General features: G+C 42.0%; 1 protein-coding gene across 1 annotated transcript in view; it reads right to left on the reverse strand.

The window, feature by feature from the left end:
• Positions 1-910: 910 nt before the first annotated feature.
• Positions 911-21,462, reverse strand: part of DRD3 (dopamine receptor D3) — a 51,871-nt gene continuing 31,319 nt past the window's right edge. Inside the window, exons 4-7 of the mRNA XM_003825120.5 lie at positions 21,266-21,408; positions 13,372-13,568; positions 5,504-5,786; positions 911-3,132 (exon numbers count right to left, since the gene is read on the reverse strand). Of these exons, the coding sequence (XP_003825168.3) occupies positions 2,936-3,132; positions 5,504-5,786; positions 13,372-13,568; positions 21,266-21,408 (820 nt within the window). The 3' untranslated portion in view covers positions 911-2,935. The remainder of the gene's footprint in view (positions 3,133-5,503; positions 5,787-13,371; positions 13,569-21,265; positions 21,409-21,462) is intronic.

Below are 21,462 nucleotides of genomic sequence, written 5' to 3' on the forward strand. Positions count from 1 at the left end.
TAAAGTCCTAGTGTACTTTAAAGTCTTAACAGCAGGCTGGGCATGGTGGCTCACACCTGTAATCCCAGCACTTTGGGAGGCCGAGGTGAGAGGATCACTTGAGGTCAGGAATTCAAGGCCAGTCTGGCCAACATGGTGAAACCCTGTCTCTACCAAAAATATAAAAAATTAGCCAGGTTTGGTGGCACGCACCTCTAATCCCAGCTACTCGGGAGGCTGAGGAAGGAGAGTCGCTAGAACCCGGGAGGCGGGGGTTGCAGTGAGCTGAGATTGTGCCACGGCACTCCAACCTGGGTGACAGAGGGAGACTCCATCTCAAAATAAAAAAATAAATAAATAAAGTTTTAACAGCATTGCAGCAGGTATCTGTCATGGCTACACACTAACAGCTTTTAAAAGTAAATTTACTGAAGTTCAGGATATTTCATAAATTATCTATAAATTGTATCTTGATTCTGCAATCAATAAAAATAGCTTCTGTAGGTGAGAAGTTAAATGGCGAGAATATTCAGGTTCCTTCTAAATGTGGTTTTGAATAACATTTACAAATTATTTCTGCTATACCTTTAATCTCAGTTGTTGGAGGGGTGACGTTTAGGATCTGCACCAGGACTTTGCAAAGACTGTCCATGTGATGGCTTTGGACAGCCACCCCGCCTGGTGCCATCAGTCCTGAGGCCCTCTGGCAGTCCAGGTGAGTTCCTACCACCCTTAGACAAGTAAATGGGCAAATATAAAAGCAGGAAATGAGCTCCCTGAGGGCAGGAGCTGTGTTATTCATTGTTGTATATCTAGAACCTGGGGAAGTGGCTGGCACTTTGTGGACACTACTTAGTGAGTCTCAGAGTCTGAGAGTACAGTCACACATTGTTTAACTACAGGGATATGTTCTGAGAAATGCATCATTAGGTGATCTCATTGCTGTGCAAACGTCATGTAGTATACTTATACAAACCCAGATCATATGGCCTACTACACAATTTAGGCTATATGGTGTAGTCTATTGCTTCTAGGCTATAAATCCAGACAGCATGTAACTGTGCTGAATATTGTGGGCAATTGTAACACAATGGGGAGTATTTGTATAACTCATGTAGAAAAGATACAGTAAAAATATGATATAAAAGACAAAAAATGGTGCACCTATATAGGATTCTTACCATAAATGGAGCTTGCAGACTGGAAGCTGAGTTCAGCTGTTAAGACTGGGTTAGTCAGTGAGTGAGCGGTGAGTGGATGGGCAGGCCTGGGATATTACTGTATGCTACTATAGACTTTATCAACACTGTACACCCAGACTACACTAAATTTATTTTAAAAGTTTTTCTTTCTTCAATAATAAATTAATCTTGGCTTACAGTCCCTTTTTTACCTATAAACTTAAAATTTTTTTGACATTTTTGACTCTTTTGTAATAACACTTAGCTTAAAACACAAACACACTGGATAGCTGGACAAGAATATTTTCTTTCTTTATATACTTACTCTATATATTTTTTTCTATTTTTAAAACTATTTTTTGCTTTTCAAACTGCTTTGTTAAAAATTAAGACATGATCACACACATTAGCCTAGGCCTAAACCGGGTCAGGATCATCAATATCCCTGTCTCCCACCTCCACACCTTGTCCCATTAGAAGGTCTTCAAGGGCGATAACACGCAGGGAGCTGTCATCCCTTATAACAATGCCTTCTTCTGAAATACCTCCTGAAGGACCTGCCTGAGGCAGTTTTATGATTAACTTTTTTGAAATAAGTAGAAGCATACTCTAAAGTGGTGAAAAGTTTAGTATAGTAAATACATAAACCAGTAACATAGTCATTTATTATCAATATTAAGTAATATGTACTGTACACAATTGTATACTTTTACATGACTGGCAGCATCATTTTGTTTACACCAGCGTCACCACAAACATGTAAATAATGCATTGAGCTATGATGTTGCAACAGCTATGACATCATTAAGTGACAGAAATTCTTCAGCTCCATTATTATCTTATGAGACCACCGTTGTATATGTGGTCCACTGTTGCCCAAAATGTCATGATGTGGTCCACTATATTGGGTCCCTGTTAAGCAGAAATGGAGATGCCCTGGGTAGGAAAATTTGGTAGTGTTATGAAAAGCATATCTAAGGTATGTTCTGAACCATAAGTTTCAACAGTGAAACTACAATGGGATGTGTCATTCCGTCTTCAGAAAATATCCCCATCTTGAATGATTCTGGAATTTGAGACTCTGAGATTTTCTCTAGAGAGTAAAGGAATGGAATCAAAAAGCCTTCTTAGCTAAAGCTAAAATACAAGGGTAGCAAAGTTTGAAATGAAGCCCCCATCCCAATGTGGGACACTGTTTCTCTTGGTGTGAGAAATTCACCTCACCAAATGTAGCCCATCGGATTCTACAGAGAGGTAGAAGCACTGGCCTTGCCATTCACATTTCCAGATACAGTGAAGGAAAGAAATGACCAAGAGGAATGGGCCCGTAAAAGTACAAGGTTAGCCTGACAGTTAATTAGAGGTTTGAAGGAAGACAGACTGGCTGTTCTAGAAGGTGGTTTACTGGCTGATTTCAAGGACCCCTGCAAGTTGAGAATGATGAGATCTGTTCATTTTCCTTCAGTGTAATGAATCATGCCTCTGATGACAATTTTGTGTGAGTCATGTTTTATCAGCTTCTTTCTGAATTATTGCTTATCACTTGGAAGCTCCCCAGTCATTTGAAGATTGTCAGAATGAAGTCAGATTTTAGCTGGGGAGGTAGAATATTCTGTTTTGGAGGACACATCTGGTTATACCTGACAAGCAGGGACATCCTGGCTCCAGGAATCTTCTTCCTACTGCATGCCGGAGGACACTGCACAGTCTTTCTGAGTGGGCCAACAGCCTGGCAGCTAGAAATGGGTACAAAGAGTGTTCCCTCTTCTGCTCCCTCAGCAAGACAGGATCTTGAGGAAGGCTTTCCGGAACTCGATATTGAAGGTGGTATAGATCACAGGGTTGAGGGCGCTATTCACGTAGCCCAGCCATGTCGTGGCACTGTAAAGCTCTGGGGACACGTGGCATGTCTGGCAGTGGGTATTGAGAACATGGGTCAAGAAGAAGGGCAGCCAGCAGACAATGAAGGCCCCTAAGTTGCCAAATAAGAGAGAAACTGGGTAAGGGATTTGCTTACTCCTTTTGTTATAACATGAGAACGACTCACGGTTGTCTACTTTATGCCAGCCACTAAGCTGGAAGTTTTGCATACCCACTTACTTTTTTTTATAACAACCCTAGGCCGGGTGTGGTGGCTCACGCTTGTAATCTCAACACTTTGGGAGGCCGAGGCGGGTGGATCACCTGAGGTCAGGAGTACAAGACCAGTCTGGGCAACAAGGTGAAACCCTATGTCTACTAAAAATACAAAAATTAGCTGGGCGTGGTGGTGCGTGCCTATAATCCCAGCTACTCGGGAGGCTGGGGCAGGAGAGTTGCTTGAGCCGGGGAGGCAGAGGTTGTGGTGAGCCAAGATTGCGCCATTGCACTCCGGCCTGGGTGACAGAGTAAGACTCCGTCTCAAAAAAACAAAACAAAACAAAAAAAACCCAACCCTATGAAATAGGTGTGATTAGCCAAACTTTTTTAGGTGAGAAAACTGCATGCTAATGTCTTTCATTCACTTTGGCCTTTGTTACTAAATCAGTTTTCTAGTTGGGTCTCTAGGTAGTTCTTTACTAGTCTTTTTCTTTTTCAATTCAATTCAGACGTTTATTTAATACCTACCTATGCAAAACATGATCCTAGGCACTGATAGGTATGAAGACCTTAAAGATGTGACTGACATCGTTCCTGCTGTTGAGGAGATTACATCTAGGAGTTCTAGTAAACTCCCTGATACAGGAGAGAGTTGGGGTTTGTCAGTGACACTGAACAGGATGAACTGCCTTCACTAACTCTATAGCATACCTGTGATTTATTCATTTTTAATTTCTTTATTTAAATAAAGTTCAGGCTGGGCACAGTGGCTCACACCTGTAATCCCAGCAGTTTGGGAGGCCAAGGTGGGTGGATCACCTGAGGTCAGAAATTCAAGACCAGCCTGACTAACATGGCGAAACCTTGTCTTTACTAAAAATACAAAAATTAGCCGGGTGTGGTAGCGCATGCCTGCAATCTCAGCTACTTGGGAGGCTGAGGCAGGAGAATCACTTGAACCCAGGAGGCAGAGGTCGTAGTGAGCCAAGATCGTGCCATTGCACTCCAGCCTGGGTGACAGAGTAAGACTCTGTCTCAAAATAAATAAATAAATTTCATATTTTATGACTATAAAAATTACCCCTGATTCTGGCAGGGTGTGGTGGCTCACGTCTATAATGCCAGTGCTTTGGGAGGCTGAGATGGGAGGATTGCTTGATGCCATGAGTTTGAGACCAGCCTGGGCAACGTAATGAGACCCTGTCACTACAAAAAACAAATAAAAATTAAAAAAATTAGCTGGTCATGGGGGCATACGCCTGTAGTTCTAGCTACTCGGGAGGCTCAGGCAGGAGGATTGCTTGAGCCCAGGAGTTCAAGGCTGCAGTGAGCTATGATTGTGCCACTGCACTCCAGCCTAGGCAACAGAGTCAGAACATGTCTCAAAAAAACAAAAAACAAAAAATCTTGATTGTATGCATTATGGAAAGCTTGGTAAATACAGAGAAGTAGGAAAAAAGGAATAAGCACCCACCACTCAAAGACAATCACTTTTGATATATTGGTGAATTTCTTTCCAGTCTTTTTTACTCTGTATTTAAAATAATCTAGATTTTTTTTTTTTTTTTGAGATGGAGTCTTGCTCTGTCGCCCAGGCTGGAGTGCAGTGGCGCGATCTTGGCTCACTGCAAGCTCTGCCTCCCAGGTTCAGGCCATTCTCCTGCTTCAGCCTCCTGAGTAGCTGGGACTACAGGCGCCCACCACCACGCCTGGCTAATTTTTTGCATTTTTAGTAGAGACGGGTTTACCGTGTTAGCCAGGATGGTCTCGATCTCCTGACCTTGTGATCTGCCCACCTTGGCCTCCCAAAGTGCTGGAATTACAGGCTTGAGCCATCATGCCCGGCCTAAAGTAATCTAGATTTTATCATACCATATCACAATAGTGTTTTGCATTCTTATTTTTATCACTTAATATTTTAAATAACTAAGCATTTATTAAATATCCAATATGTACCAGACAGTTTTATTGAATCATTATCTTACTTATTGTTTGATTTATGTGTTGTAGCTCCATATAATGGACAGCGCAGTTAAGTGGCTTGTTCAGCTTCATAAATTTCAGCCTAGGTCTTTTGAATTTCCACCAGAGTTAGCATTTATACACAAATACTTTTCAATTATATTGTGAACATTTGATAAGTATTACTGTCATCAAATTTCCGATTTCTCTCAAATGTGGCTACCTTAGCATCTTCTACAAGCTCCACTTAACTTAACACAACCTAACCCAACCCAACACAGCTCAAGCCAACCCAAACTTACCAAGCACAATGGCCACCATCTGGGTTGCCTTCTTCTCCCGAAGTGGCACTCCCCGAGGTTGCAGGGGCCCCAGCTTCAAAGATGTCGATAATCTGCCATTGCTGAGTTTTCGAACTTCTAAGCTGAGCTTGGGCGCTATGGTAGGACCCAGGGAATTCCGAGTCTTCTCCTCTCTTTTCAACTCTCCTCCTCTTTCTTGGAAGCCTGGTCCACCCAAGGCAGTGTCCTGGCAGATGCTGTAGTAACGCTTCAGCTCCAGATGTGCCGGGTCAGGAGAGAGGGTCTGCAGGTGTGACAAGAGGGAATCTTGACATTTCTGGGGGTATTGTTTATCTTCTGAATGTTCCTGAAAGGGCCAGAGAATTCAAAGAAGGAAGACGGCAACACAGTTGTGGGAAACCTACAAAGGGAACATCTGAGGGAGTGGTGGGACCATGAGAAGTTAAGGGAAATGAAATTTGCTTTAGACTTTACAACTAAAAAGCACCCACCATATCATCAGAGTGAACAGGCAGCCTACAGAATGGAAGAAAATTTTTGCAATCTATCCATCTGACAAAGGTCTAATATCCAGAATCTACAAGAAACTTAAACAAATTTACAAGAAAATAACCCCATTAAAAAGTGGGCAAAGGATATGAATAGACACTTCTCAAAAGAAGACATTTATGCAGCCAACAAACATATAAAAGAAAGCTTGTCATCACTGGTCATTAGAGAAATGCAATCAAAATGACAATGAGATAACATCTCAGGCCAGTTAGAATGGCAATCATTAAAAAGTCTGGAAAACAACAGATGTTGGTGAGGATGAGAATAGGCACGCTTTTACACTGTTGGTGGGAGTGTAAATTAGTTCAACCATTGTGGAAGACAGTGTGGCGATTCCTCATGGATCTAGAACCAGAAATACCATTTGACCCAGCAATCCCATTACTGGGTATATATCCAAAAGATTATAAATCATTCTACTGTAAAGACACATACACATGTATGTTTACTGCAGCAATATTTACAATAGCAAAGACTTGGAACCAAGTGAAATGCCCATCAATGATAGACTGTATAAAGAAAATGTGGCACATATACACTATAGAATACTATGCAGCCATAAAAAAGAATGAGTTCATATCTTTTGCAGGGACATGGATGAAGCTGGAAACCATCATCCTCAGCAAACTAACATAGGAAGAGAAAACCAAACACCACATGTTCTCACTCATAAGTGGGAGCTGAACAGTGAGAACACATGGACAAAGGGAGGGGAACATCACACACCAGGGCCTGTCAAGGGATGGGGGGCAAGGGGAGGAAGAGCATTAGGACAAATACCTAATCCATGCAGAGCTTAAAACCTAGATGATAGGTTGATAGATTCAGCAAACCACAATGGCACATGTATACCTATGTAACAAACCTGCACGTTCAGCACACGTACCCCAGAACTTAAAGTAAAAAAAAAAAAAAAAAAGCAGCACCCACCACATATAGAACATTTGATAATCACAACAACCTCTTGAGCAGGGTAGCACAGAATTGTAGTCTGGCCTTTTTGAGTTAGAATGACCTGGTGATACAGAGAAACACATTAAGTGACACCACTATGACATAAGCCCCGAAATGTGGAGTGTGGGAAACTCCACAAGACAAATGACTCAGTTTCTTCAACAAATAAATTTTAACAACAACAATGACAATACTTACCAGTTGCAAAATATGTGCCTTATTTGAATTTTGATTCAAACAAACCAACTGTAAAATAATTTACAAGACAATTGGGGAAATTTGAACATCAATTGGACATTTAATGATATTAGAAAACTATTAATTTTTTAGTGTGATGTGGTATTGTGGTTATGTGTCTTATAAAACAGTCCGTATTCTTTTTTTTTTTGAGACAGACTTTCGCTCTTGTTGCCCAGGCTGGAGTGCAGTGGTGTGATCTCGGTTCACTGCAACCTCTGCCTCCCGGGTTCAAGAGATTCTCCTGCCTCAGCCTCCCAAGTAGCTGGGATTACAGGCATGTGCCACCACGCCTGGCTAATTTTGTATTTTTAGTAGAGATGGGTTTCTCCATGTTGGTCAGGCTGGTCGCAAACTCCTGACCTCATGTGATCTGCCCACCTTGGCCTCCCAAAGTGCTGGGATTACAGGCGTGAGCCACCGTGCCTGGCCAACAGTCTGTATTCTTTAGAGGATCTTGCAGAAATATTTTGGGTTGAAATAATACGGTGTTTAGTATTTGCTTCATAGCAATCCAGTGGGGATGTGTGAACGTAGGTGGGATTGTAGATGAAATAAGACTGACCACGAATTGATCACGACTGAGGCTGCCTGATGGCTACTGGGGGGGTTGTTATATTTGTCTACTTTTTTATTTTTGAAAACTTCCATAATAGAAATTAAAAAAAAAAAAAGAAAACCCAGGATTTTCTTCTCAGCTCTCTTACTTAGTAGATGTATCTTTAGGCAAGTTAATTTAATATCTCTGAGCTTCATTTGTAAAACAGAAAAGAAATAGGGAAAAATGGGTTTGGGATGAGTAGCCTCTGAGAATGGAAAACTGAAAAGAAATAGGGAAAAATGGGTTTGGGATGAGTAGCCTCTGAGAATGGAAAACTGAAAAGAAATAGGGAAAAATGGGTTTGGGATGAGTAGCCTCTGAGAATGGAAAACTGAAATATGTTAACTTTTCTGGTATGGAGGGGGAGATGTGTGTGTGCCCAACTTGAACTTCTTTTCATGTTTGAAGAATCAGACTATTGTGCCAGTCTTGAACAGGAGGCAGAACTCAACTCTTCAACTCCCATTACTGATACCATAAAAGCCAGATATTCACTTCATACCTCCATTCCCATGCAGCTAGAGCTCAGGCACATGCACCAAGCCCAGTCAATTGCAGATTCACACCTGAGACTTTGAACTGGAACTTGTGAAGCAGGGAGACTTCAGAACTCCTCTAGTAGTGGTGGCATTCAATGTCCAGTGTGTTAGGTTTTCTAACTAGATTATTTCTTAGGCATGAATAGCATCTTTCTGAAGCTGTTCTTCAGCCTTCTCATTGAGCCTGTGAGCCACCTGACAGCTTTCCAGTAAATTTGTTTTCTACGTAAGTTAGTCAGTGTCAGCAACAAAAACCCCTCGCTTTGGTTTCTTTAGTTCAGGGAAGCAGTCTTCTAGATACACAGAACTGGCACATTGTACATACTCAGAATGAATGAATGAATGCAAGCGGTCTTCAAGACTATTTAGTGTTATTTATTTATTTATTTATTTATTTATTTATTATTTTAAGTAGAAATGAGGTCTTGCTATGTTGGCCAGGCTGGTCTCAAATTCCTGGGCTCAAGTGATCCTCCTGTCTTGGCCTCCAAAAGTGTTGGGATTACAGGTATGAGCCAACATGCCCAGCCAATTTAAGTTTTTTAAATTTTTATTTATTTATTTATTCTTTAAGACAAAGTCTCACTCTGTCACCAGGCTGGAGTGAAGTGGCAGGATCTCGGCTCATTGCAACCTTTGCCTCCCAGGTTCAAGTGATTTTCCTGCCTCAGCCTCCTGAGTAGCTGGGATTACAGGCGCCCACCACCACACCTGGCTAATTTTTGTATTTTTAATAGTGATGGGGTTTCACTATTTTGGCCAGGCTGGTCTCGAACTCCTGACCCCAAGTGATCCACCTACATCAGCCTCCCAAAGTGCTGGGATTACAAGCATGAGCCACTGCACCTGGCCTAGAGTTTTTTTTAAAATGGTGCTCCACAGAGGTATTCTTAGGAATTCTAGAATAATATACATTTTTTTCTTGAAGATTTTAAAAATTCATATATAATAATTTTACATATTTGTGGGGCAAATGCAATATTTTGATACATGCATACAATGTGTAATGATCAAATCAGGCTAGTCATCACTTCAAACAATTATCATTTCTTTGTGTTGGGAGCATTTCAAATCTTTTCTTCTAGGTATTCTGAAATATATAAAAACTGCTGTTAAGCGTAGTCACCCTACTGTGCTATTAGACACTAGAACTTGTCCCTTCTATTTAATTGTATGTTTGTACCCATGAATCCACCTCTCTCTCTCGCCCCCTCCCCCATCTACTTCCTAGCCTCTGGTAACCATGAACCTACTCTCTATTTTCACAATAACCACTTTTTTAGCTTCCATATGTGATTGAGAACATGTGATATTTGTCTTACTATGTCTGGCTTATTTCACTTAACATGACATCAAGTTAAGAGAATACATATTTAACATTTTTTGGTTTTTAGTTTGATGGCATTTTCTAATAATTAAAATAAGCATATTTCATTTTATCTGAATGCCTATTTACAACAGAGATTATGGTGTGTTTTTTTGTTGTTTTGTTGTTGTTGTTGTTTGTTTGTTTTTGAGATGGAGTTTCCCTCTGTTGCCCAGGCTGGAGTGTAGTGGTGAAATCTCGGCTCACTGCAACATTCACTTCCTGGGTGTGATTCTTGTGCCTCAGCCTCCTGAGTAGCTGGGATTATAGGTGCATGCCACCATGCCTGGCTAATTTTTGTATTTTTTTAAGTAGAGATGGGGTTTCACCATATTGGTCAGGCTGGTCTCGAACTCCTGACCTGGTGATCTGCCCACCTTGGCCTCTCAAAGTGCTGGGATTACAGGCGTGAGCCACCACACGCGGCCCCAAGATTATGTTTACAATTAAACTGGCACCTACTGATCTTCTTAAAGTGACAATATTTGACTTCTAACGCATTATTTCTAAAACTAGGGGATGGGAAACAAATTCTTGGGATTGCCTAAGAAATCTCATTATTAGCTGGGTGCAGCCCAAGAGTTCAAGGCTGCCGTGAGCTGAGATCACACCACTGCACTCCAGCCTGGGGAACAGAGTGAGACTCTGTCTCAAAAACAAAAACAAAAACAAAAACAAAAAAATCTCATATTTGAAAATATTGATCTAGTATACCCTGTTTCCATTTTACAGATATGGAAATTCAGTCCTATAGTAGGAAAATGATTCTTCCAAGATTATATATTGGTGAGTGTATTTTTCAGCTCTGTCTGCAAAACCTGATCACTACTTCCATGACTGACATGAGGAAACACTGGATTCCTCTGGGTCTGGCTGGCAGAGCCCTCCACTCCCAGATGGCAGGACAGAACCTAATTCTCCACACTCTTGGAAATGCCAGTCTCTTGGCTGTCTGATCTCTCTTTTGTATTTAATATTTTTCCTCCTCTTGGCCTTGAAGCCTCCTTAGACCTTGGATCAGCCATAGGCAACTTTGAGCTGCATAGCTATTATCGTTTAAAATGATTATCTCCAATTACCACACCAGGCCTGTGTAAAAAGTCATTAACTATACCGAGATTGAACAAAGCTCAGACCTTAATTATTACAAATTTTTGAAGTTTTATTTCTAATGTGGAATTCAGAGAGGAATACTGTTCTCATATCTAACACCTCCAGACTCCATTCTGCACTCTGCTAGCTGGGCGAGGCAGGCCTGGCTTGAATTGGAAGAACAAGGCTAATGGTGACCATGAAGTTGTCTTGGTTTTTCCCACATTCAGTGGTAAATATGGCACTTGAAATTTTCCTTTCTCTGCCTGGTTTTTGCTCTGTCCATGTGTGTTCCCTTGACGTCTGTTTCCTCTAATGCAGGTGGCCTTGGATGGCATTGTCACACCGTGTGCAAGAGTCATTGGCTCCAGTCACTAAGGTCAAGTCCAATAGTCATATGCTTTCTCAATATCTTCTGATGAATTCTATTCTGAAGCTTAAATTAGGAAGAATTTCAGATCTTGTCTTATAGATATATGTGTGGGAATCAGGGTAAGGTTTCATTCTGGGGTGAGAGTAGAATCAAGATAAGCCAGTATTGTGGGAAAAGGTCTCTTATTCTTTCTCTATGATCAGACATGGCCCACTTACCATTTTTCCTGTGGCATGTGATGGAAATCAGGCCCTTACTGACAACTGCTGAATGGGGTGCAGGTGCAGACAAGAAGACTGGGCAGGGGGTGTAGAAGAAGGAACAGTTAGTTGTGGGTCTAGCCATGTCATTGGTAGCCATGGGACATGATAATATTTTGAATGCAATACTTTCATATCCTCAGCCTTGGGTCTTGATCTCCTCTTTCATGGGGATTAATAGTCTTGTTTCACTCAAGCCTTGGGACTTCAACTTAAGAGTCTGACCTTCATTCATACTTTTGACATCATCAAAGACCTTAACAGGTCATCAGAGATAATGTAGGTCATCAGGCTGGGCACTTATGCCTGTAATCCCAGCACTTGGAGAGGTTGAGGTGGGCAGATCATTTGAGGCCAGGCATTATAGACCAGCCTAGCCAACAAGGAAAAACCCTGTCTCTACTAAAAATACAAAAATTAGCCAGATGTGTTGGTGGGCACCTGTAATCCCAGCTATTCGGGAGGCAGAGGCACGAGAATCGTTTGAACCCAGGAGGTACAGGCTGCAGTGAGCTGAGATCATGTCACTGCACTCCAGTCTGGGTGACAGAGCGAGACTCTGTCTCAAAAAAAAAAAAAAAAAAGATTATCTAGGTCATCAAAGATTAATCTAGACACCCAAATTGGATCTGTCTTCAAGATCAAACTCAATTCTTACTCTGTCTATGGAGCCCTTCCCTGAGTGTATTAGCCTGTTTTCATGCTGCTAATAAAGACATACCTGAGACTGGGTAATTTATAAAGAAAAAGAAGTTTAATGGATTCACAGTTCCATGTGGCTGGGGAGGCCTCACAATCATGGTGGAAGGTGAAAGGCATGTCTTACATGGCAGCAGACAAGAGAAAATTTGTGCAGGGAAACTCCCCTTCATAAAACCATCAGATCTCGTGAGACTTATTCACTATCATGAGAACAGCAAGGGAAAGACCCACCCCCATCATTCAGTTACCTCCCACTGGGTCCCTCCCATGACACATGGGAATTGTGGGAGCTACAATTCAAGATGAGATTTGGGTGGGGACACAGCCAAACCATATCACTGAGCATATTGGGTTTTCTCTTCTATAACCTCCAGAGCACTTCATAATTGAGTGCTTAATTGTCTTCACCTCACATTTGGCAAACATCCTATTCAGCTCTGGGATCTTCATTAACATTGAGTGGAGGGGTGCTTTATTTGCTTGTCTAGATTCTAAGCTCCATGAAGGCAGATGCTGTTTAATGTTACCACTGTCCCTTCCCTAGTAGATTTCAAGTGATCGGTATATATCCATTCATGCTTCAAGTACATCATGGGAAAACTACTAAGTGCCAGGCAATGGGGTAAGGAGAAATTAAAGCCCTAGCAATTAGAAGATCATTGCAGAGGCAATGACATTTCTTTTCAGAGCCTAGAAAGATCCAATAAAATGCTTTATCAGCACCCTATCCCACCAGCTTGTCAGTTCCTTGACACACAGACAGATCCAGTAAGGAAAAAAGGCTTTGATGGACCCCAGTGATTCTTGGCATGAGTGGTTTAGACAAAAAGTCAGTTCTGGGAACCCACCAGCAGAGCAAGGTACAACTGCTGCACTTAAACTTCAAAACCTGTGGGACATCTGAGCTGCTGCCCATTTGGGGAAAATGAAAGACTTTGAAGGGAAGCAGAACAAGCCCAGGAGCTATCCAATCACTTTGCCAGGTAAGGCAGGCTCTAGAGGCAACTATCAATGTTTTCTTGAGATTGGATTTCCTACCTTCAAAGCGCAGCCAATATTAGCAGATTCCAAAGTGGGTGTCAGATTTGTGTCTCCAATTTAGCTAAACGGCAAAATCATGCACTGCTGGACACAGGCTGGGAAGTCAGGAGATTGGGTGTTGTCTTCCCTCTACCCCCTCCAGGGTACTTACTTGTTGGGGGAAGCCAGGCCTGACACTGTTGCACTGACTGTTCTGTCGAGTGAGGATCCTTTTCCGTCTCCTTTGTTTCAGCACCACGTAGATTCTGGCATAGACAAGGACAGTCACTCCAAAGGGCAGGTAGAAGGACACCACTGAAGAGTAGATGACAAAATCAGGGTTGGAGATGGAGCAGACAGTGGGGTCCCCTGTGGATGAGAAGGGGGAAGGTAAAGCAGTTAGCAAGTATCATAACTCAGTAAGGAGCATAAAACACGGCTCCATGTCACATGTGGTGCCTGCACTTTCTGCTGCACAGGGGGTGGGAAGGATGCAGTCTCAGATACGTATACTGTCAGGTCCTTGAGGGTAGAAGGTCTAATTCATCTTTGAGTTTCTTACAGCTTGCTTAAAATAAAAAGTTACCAACAATCATACGCCAGACACTGGGGCTACAAAGATGAATGAGACACCATGTCTTCTCTCAAGGGAGCAAACAGTCTAGATAGACAGATGATCCCTTTCATAGGATGTCACAAGTGTCACACAGAGACATGCAGCCTGGGAGGCTGGGGAGAGCATTACAGGGCAACAGGGCAGAGGCTCCCAGGAGGGATGCAGCCCTCAGAAAAGGGCCTGCTGGTGCGGAGGCATTGGAGAATTGTTTGAATGCAATGAAAGGAAGAAGCCTTATTTGCTGAGAATGCCAGTTCTCCAATTTTGAATCTGGGATGGAGGGCAGATGGCGGCTGAATACAAGACAGAGATTTGATTTTTCAGGGAATCCCAGCACTTGTCAGAGGTGGGATGGGAAAAAGGCAGGTAATGATATTGTGACATGGAGAATGTGCACTTAGAAGGGTCCTTGTCCCTGCTTTATATCCTGAAATGTTCCTGCCATTTCTCCTTGGGAGGTCCCTCTAGCTTTGCCTTCCTCATAGCAGATGCTGAGATTCCTCCAAGGCCCAAGATGGGCCTGAAACGTGCCCCATCTTGAAAAAGAAAAGAAAAGCAAACTAATATCTGCCAGGCGATGAGCCAAGAGCTTTGTACCCCTTATCCCACCTAATAATTATGGCAACATTATATGAGACAGGTGCCATTATTACTGTCTCTCTTTTCAGATGAGCAGATTAAAGCTTAGAGAGGTTCAGTAAGTAGCCCAAGGCTGCACCTGAAAAATATGTTCTTGCAGCCAGTTTTATGCCCAAGCCAATGTTCTTTCTATAATTTTAACTCCCCATCCCTCTTTACCATTGTAACATGGAACATCTGTGCTTCATCCAGCACTGTGAGCAACAACTGTTGGTACACCCGGCCAGTCTTCATAAAGGGTTGGGGATTCTCCAACCTCAAAGTTGGCCTTGGAAGATGAAGCCTCAGGTGTGGGCTGGTGGGGAGAGGGCAGTGGCCATGTAGGACCCTTATTCTGCTTCTTGGTCTTCTGAGGTAGGTGGAAGCCAGAGAGCCTTCAGTGTGAGATTCAGGTCTGCTATTTATTAACTGTGTGATCTTGGACACGTTTAATTAATTAATTAATTAATTAATTTTTTGAGACGGAATTTTGCCCTTGTTGCCCAGGCTGGAATCCAATGGCTCGATCTCGGCTCACCACAACCTCCATCTCCCAGGTTCAAGCGATTCTCCTGCCTCAGCCTCCCAAGTAGCTGGGATTACAGGCATGGGCTGCCATGCCCAGCGAATTTTTTTGTATTTTTAGTAGAGAAGGGGTTTCTCCATGATGGTCAGGCTGGTCTCAAACTCCCCACCTCAGGTGATCCACCCTCCTTGGCCTCCCAAAGTGCTGGGATTACAGGCGTGAACCACTGCACCCAGCTGACACATTTCTTAAATATGCAAAGCTTCAGTTTTATTATCTGTTAAAAGAAAAAGCCTAGAAATATTGTATAGTAGTTGTGAGAATTAATGAGAATAAATGGTAGCTATTCTTAATATTTATTTATTTATTATTTATTATTTCTCTCCCCTGAGCTTTTTGAACTGAAAGGGAAGGTAACATCTGAAATGGGAATTTGGAGACAGACTTATAGGGAGCAATATTTGTGGGAGAAGGAAGGAAATAACAGCTAAGAACTAAAATGAAAAGAGTGTGCTCAGTGACCAGTGATGCATTTTACTGACATCTTTGCCACTAGAATCTTTACAAGCTACTCCTAAATTCTCTGGTTCTCTGAAGAGGAGGTAAAATTCAGGTAAATTTCATGTTGTTTCACCAAAGCCTATGTCATCATCCTTTAGAAAATGGCTTATAGGGGCCAGGCATGGTGGCTCACGCCTGTAATCCCAGCACTTTGAGAGGCTGAGGCAGGTGGATCACAAGGTCAGGAGTTCAAGACGAGCCTGACCAACATGGTGAAACCACGTCTCTACTAAAAATACAAAAGTTAGCCGGTGTGGTAGCACACACCTGTAATCCCAGCTACTCAGGAGGCTGAGGCAGGAGAACCGCTTGAACCCAGGAGGCAGAGTTGCAGTGAGCTGAGATCGCACCATTGCACTCCAGCCTGGCGATAGAGCGAGACTCTGCCTCAAAAAAAAAGAAAAGAAAAGAAAAGAAAATGGCTCATAGGCTCCGTATAGTTCACCAAATTGGCATCTGCTGGTATTTGGGGGTGATGGAGTTGGGGAGAGGGATAGGGTGGCAGTGCGTGGTCTTTCAGAATCTCTAGGGAGCCACGTTGGTGGTGATCTGCTCCTTCTCTGAAGTCAGCTTTTCTGTTGTCAGCGTCTGACTATGGTTTTAAACCCTGCCTGTGATAAGGAGGCGTTTCACATGTCTCACATGTGAGAAGAGGCCAGTGGGGTGGCACTGCCCATCTTGTTGCCATCCTTGGTGTCCTGGATATTCCCTGTTGGTCCCTCCACCTAACTTTCTACCTTTTCCTACCCACTCTGGGTTCTGGGAGGCTGACCTCTAAATTTTATATATGAGCTACTTCTTTTAAAAAGTCAGGGTCAGATAGGGGTATGGTATGCTTCTATTTGTGTAATAATGAATACACATACACATACATAAACATATTTGTGTATGGACATGCACACGGTTGCAAGCATTATCTTGCAAGAATATTAATGTTTGTTTCTAGGGAGGGAGATGGGAGAATGTAGTAATCTGGGGTAGAAGGGAGACCTACATATAAGTATGTATGTATCTCATGGACACCTTATGAATGTTTTATGTGCAAGCATTTATTTCTCCATTAAAAATATTGAAAGAGAGAGTTGAGAGGGCATATAGCTATTTCAGGGTCCCTAGTCAACGAAGGCTCTCACATATAATCACAGAACCTGCATTGCCATCTCTTCCTTCCTCCCCTATCTAAGCAAACAGCTTCCCTTCCTTAGATCAAGCATTGCAGCCTCTTCCAGAATGTCCCCATTGCAGGCAGAGTGACACTGGAGGTGGGTGGCCAATGAGTAGGGCCTGCCCCAGCCCCCAGCAGGCCTGGCCCTGGGTGTGTGTCCTGTTGGCAGGGCACAGTGATGCGCCACACAGCAGCAGTTCTGAAACCTTCTCTGCTGTGTACCAAAGAGGTAAGGAAGGCTGCAATGCCCCCCAGAAGCTGACACTTCCCCAGGAGATGAGGTGCCTTGTTTTGATGATTTAACTGCAAGACTGTTGTTTTGTTAGCACAATAGTTATTGAGCAAGTGCATAAATAATAAATAAATGAGCAAAATGTACAAATGAGCATTTTATATAAACACATGAGCACTCACTGACCAGAGGATAATGGAGAAGGCCTGTGCCGGGGGAGGGTAGGTTACTCCTCCTCTGAGATTGGAGATGCTTATCCCAACTAATCTCAACATTTCAGGAAGAAAGGATGATGATGAAGAGTCATCTATTTACTCATTCTACAAATTTTGTGGAGTACGTACTATGTTTAAAGCACTGTGCTGGGTGAAATAGGCAAAGGCATCTATGAGGCTTTTGCAGGCTGTGTTGGGAAACTGAGATCCACCATGATGTGAACAGCTTGGCTCAGAGCAGGTTTACTTGAAAGATTCATGAACTTCAAATTCATTGATGGATTTGACCCCAACTTGATTCCAAAGACATGCGGTGCCAATGAATCTGATTTTAGGATGGGCCTGTTATTCTTTTAATTTTGTGCTTCTACTATTCTCTTAACTTTTTGTGCAACTAAGCTCCCCCTCCCCCAACCTAGCTCTAGTGCTCTGAAAACTAGGTGAGATGTTCAATTGATGAAATCAAATAAATAGCACTCCTCCATTTCCTTCTTTCAAAGGAAAATCAAGCCAGCTGATACAGTTTTCTTAACTTTAAGTTTCTCCTCCCTTGAAGATTTCTTAAACCCTTATCATCAGCTTATTCACTCTTTGCTTATTCATTCTAGATTTTTAAAAATAACACAATAGCTTTCTGATTTAGCAGGAATTTAAATACTAGTTATTTTTCTTATCTATGCAGTGAAAGGGTTGGGCTGCTCATTCAGGGATCTTCAGAGTTTCCTTTGGCACCAGCACACCATGCTCTGCTGTATCAGGGTCTGTTGATGATGTGATATTTGCCTAGACTGCTGGGCCTCTGCTGGGAGTTAAGGCAACCCTGGCCAGCCAGGCCCCCGCCTCGAACTCTCTCACCCAAAACCCTGCCTCATATTGACCTTTCATCTGAGAACAGGAGCAACTCCAAGTTGGAAGAGACTGAAGTTCAACTTTTCTGTATCTTATGTTCTCTAATAATTCACAATTGCGTGTGGCAGCCTATGGCATTAAAAGAAGAGCTCTGCCAGAAAGTTCTTTTTTTGTGTTGCACTTATTAGTGAAAGTCCAGCTGCTTCCAATATCAGGTGTTATTGGCAGGATCCTGCCCTCTCCCCCTTGATTTTCCACAGAAGGAGTAGAAAAAATGACTGAGAAGAGTCCTTTATATTGGGCTTTCAAATGAAGTTGGGAACTTCCTTATAGATGAGAGAATTGCTGCAGGAACCCACATCTATCAAGATAATGAAGCTGTACAGTGAAGGTCAGCTTGAGACAGAGGAGGACAGCTGGGCCTGAGCTTCACTTACTAAGTCCCCTAACTGTGTTCTAGGAAGGGGCGACTGATCTCTAAAACCATCAGCAGAACTCTTACGACTGCAGATGTATAGTTACATTTTGATGTATAAACTTTTCCAATAAATAATAACAACCATAACACCAGCTAATATCTACTGAGCTCTTACAGTGGAACCTGACACTTTAACACAATATATGAATAATTGGAAGGCTTGCTAGAGTGCTATTAATAAACTTAAATGTAAAAGACAGAGCGATTGTGAGAGACGAGAGAGAAGTGAGAGCGCACATACTAAGTCACAGGCCTTTTCTGCCTTCTCAATTCTATACTTAAAAATCCTTTTGGAAAAAACTTCCCTGAATTTTGTTTCTGGAACAATAATGATCTCACTGGGGGCAACAACACTGCAAATTCATCATTCTTCTTCACTCTGGGTGTCGACATTAACCGAGAACTCAGTCTAATGTCAGCTTTTGAGATTGTTTCAACTGTTTCCAGGGTGGTGTGTCTGTGAGAGTGAATAAGACCGCCTCCACCAAGAATGAGTCAGGGGAACCACAGTCAGCTCAGCAGATGTTGGCAGGGATTTGCTGTTGGCTAGCGGGTAAGCAGTGCCTTGGTCTAGCAGTGGTGAGTTTCCCACACTAGAATTTCCAACTAAGAATGCATTTTCATATAGAAACAAGGTTACAGAAGGTGACTTAGTTATCAGACTAACTCATAAAGCACATTTAGCATTCACAAAAAATGATATTTTAGCGCCACAGAGTCAGCCTCTATAGCTGTGTTAAGGGATGTTGCTTTGTACTGGGCAATGTGTGCATGTTTGTGTGTATAAAGTGTCATTCAGTTAAAATAACAAAATAATGAATGGTAAACAGTAACGCAAAGATAACATCACCATATTTTGAGAATAGCCTGGGTTGAACAGGCAAATATTTGTTGATAAGTTGGCTAGTTACCTTTACTGTGGCAGAGAAACAAGCCAGCCTTGAGTAGGCGGTACGTGCTTGGCATATTTACATATGTTATCCCAATTTAATCCTCATTTAATGGCAAAAATCTCTCTGAAGAAGTTGGAGTGGAGTTATATGTAGTCTTAGATTCTAAAGTCAATAAATAAAGTGAAAATTATATAGACTCCAAATTTGCCTTGAAAATCTGAATCACATATAAAGATATACATGGTTTTATTATAACCCTGCAGAGTAATAAGTTGTATGGTACATATAGTAATATATCATATATTGTAGAGTTCCTATGGAACATATAATTTTAGAGATAAAATTGCTGGGCTCATTTGTAGGGGGTCATATATACAAATAAATATTAAAAATGTCTTAACTAAATATGTAGATCAAGTTTACATATTTTAATTCACTCAAGTGTATGCTCCACTGTAATTTTATCCCACATTTACCAATGAGGAACTCAGAGAAGTTAAGTAACTTGTTTAAGGAGAGACAGCTAGTAAGTCTGGACTTTGATTTGGAGTTTGGACTTAGATTTTACTTACTCCAGAGCCTATACCTATCTTCCAAAATATATTTTGACTTCTAAATCATTGTCCAGCAAATGACACTTGGAAGATTACTTAAAGTTAGAATTTGCCTGTATTTATATGTAATATGTTACATATAATATCTGCATACACACAAGCACATGGCTATGTGACTAGTACATATATACTAGACATTTACAAACCTGGAATATAGGCATTGAATGAATCAATTCAAATGGACAAAATAAGAAATCCAGATGACCACTGGAACACTAATCAAGCAGTTTCTCCTTAGCACGCAGTGTATATTGTCAATACCCATCATGTTACTATGTGGGTTAATACCTTTCATTCGACACGTTAAATTACTGAGGCTGGCCGAACGCGGTGGCTCACACTTGTAATCCCAGCATTTTGGGAGGCTGAGGCGGGCTGATCACTTGAGGTCAGGAGTTTGAGACCAGCCTGGCCAACAGAGTAAAATACAAAATTAGTGGGGCGTGGTGGTGGGTGCCTGTAATCCCAGCTACTTGGGAGTCTGAGGCAGGAGAATTGCTTGAACCCAGGAGGCAGAAGTTGCAGTGAGCCTAGATTGTGCCATTGGACTCCAGCCTGGGTGACAGAACGAGACTTGGTCTCAAAAACAAAAAAAAAAAGAAAAAGAAAAAGAAAAAAAACTAGTGACGCTAAAAGATGGACATGGTACAAACACAGAAGGCACTGATTCATCTGAGGTATTGGTGTCATGCTTAAAATCCCGAGCATTTCAGACATATACATTGTCCATCCATCCATCCACCCAGGAGATGTACCATGTGCCAACCATCATACCCAGAATTTTTATATTAAAAATAGAAAATATACTCTCCAGGAATTTGGGAATCTATACTGGTTAGTTCTGAAGAATTGGAAATTATTCTTATTGAGTAAAAAGTTAGAAGTATATATCCTACTATAAGACTTTTACAATGTGTTATTTTGCATTGTAGGTCTGTTATGAATTGTTATCTTTTTATTAGCAAACCTTGCCTGAATTATTAATATATATCTTGGTTTTTTTAACTGGTACATTTCTGCAAATGAATACAATGACATTTCTTTCAAAATAAAGATGAGCCAGACTTTTCATTAATTGGGGCAGAACTTTACCCCCTGTGCCAATAATTGATGAGGTTTTGCTTTATATTTTATTTATAACCCACAAAGGCCAAAGCTTTGCATTCTGTGGCATTCTCATTTAATTGCAAAGTACACTGACCGGGGGTCAGAAATTTCAGGGCTGAGCACAACTCACAGCCAGTCATTCAGCTGTGCTGTGAATCACATGGATGCTAGAAGTGAAGCCATCACTGTTACCTGTGGTATTAAAGCCAAACAGAAGAGGGCAGGACACAGCAAAGGCCAGTACCCAGACGGCCGTGATCATGAGGGCCACGCGCCGACAGGAGCTCTGTCCCGTGCCATGCTGGTAGTGAACGGGCATGACCACTGCAGTGTACCTGAAAAAGCAAGGGGAGAGGGGATAGGCATGGTGAGATGGAATGGGGTACTTT

The sequence above is a fragment of the Pan paniscus genome, chromosome 2 (assembly GCF_029289425.2).
Source record: "Pan paniscus chromosome 2, NHGRI_mPanPan1-v2.0_pri, whole genome shotgun sequence".
NCBI lineage: Eukaryota > Metazoa > Chordata > Mammalia > Primates > Hominidae > Pan > Pan paniscus.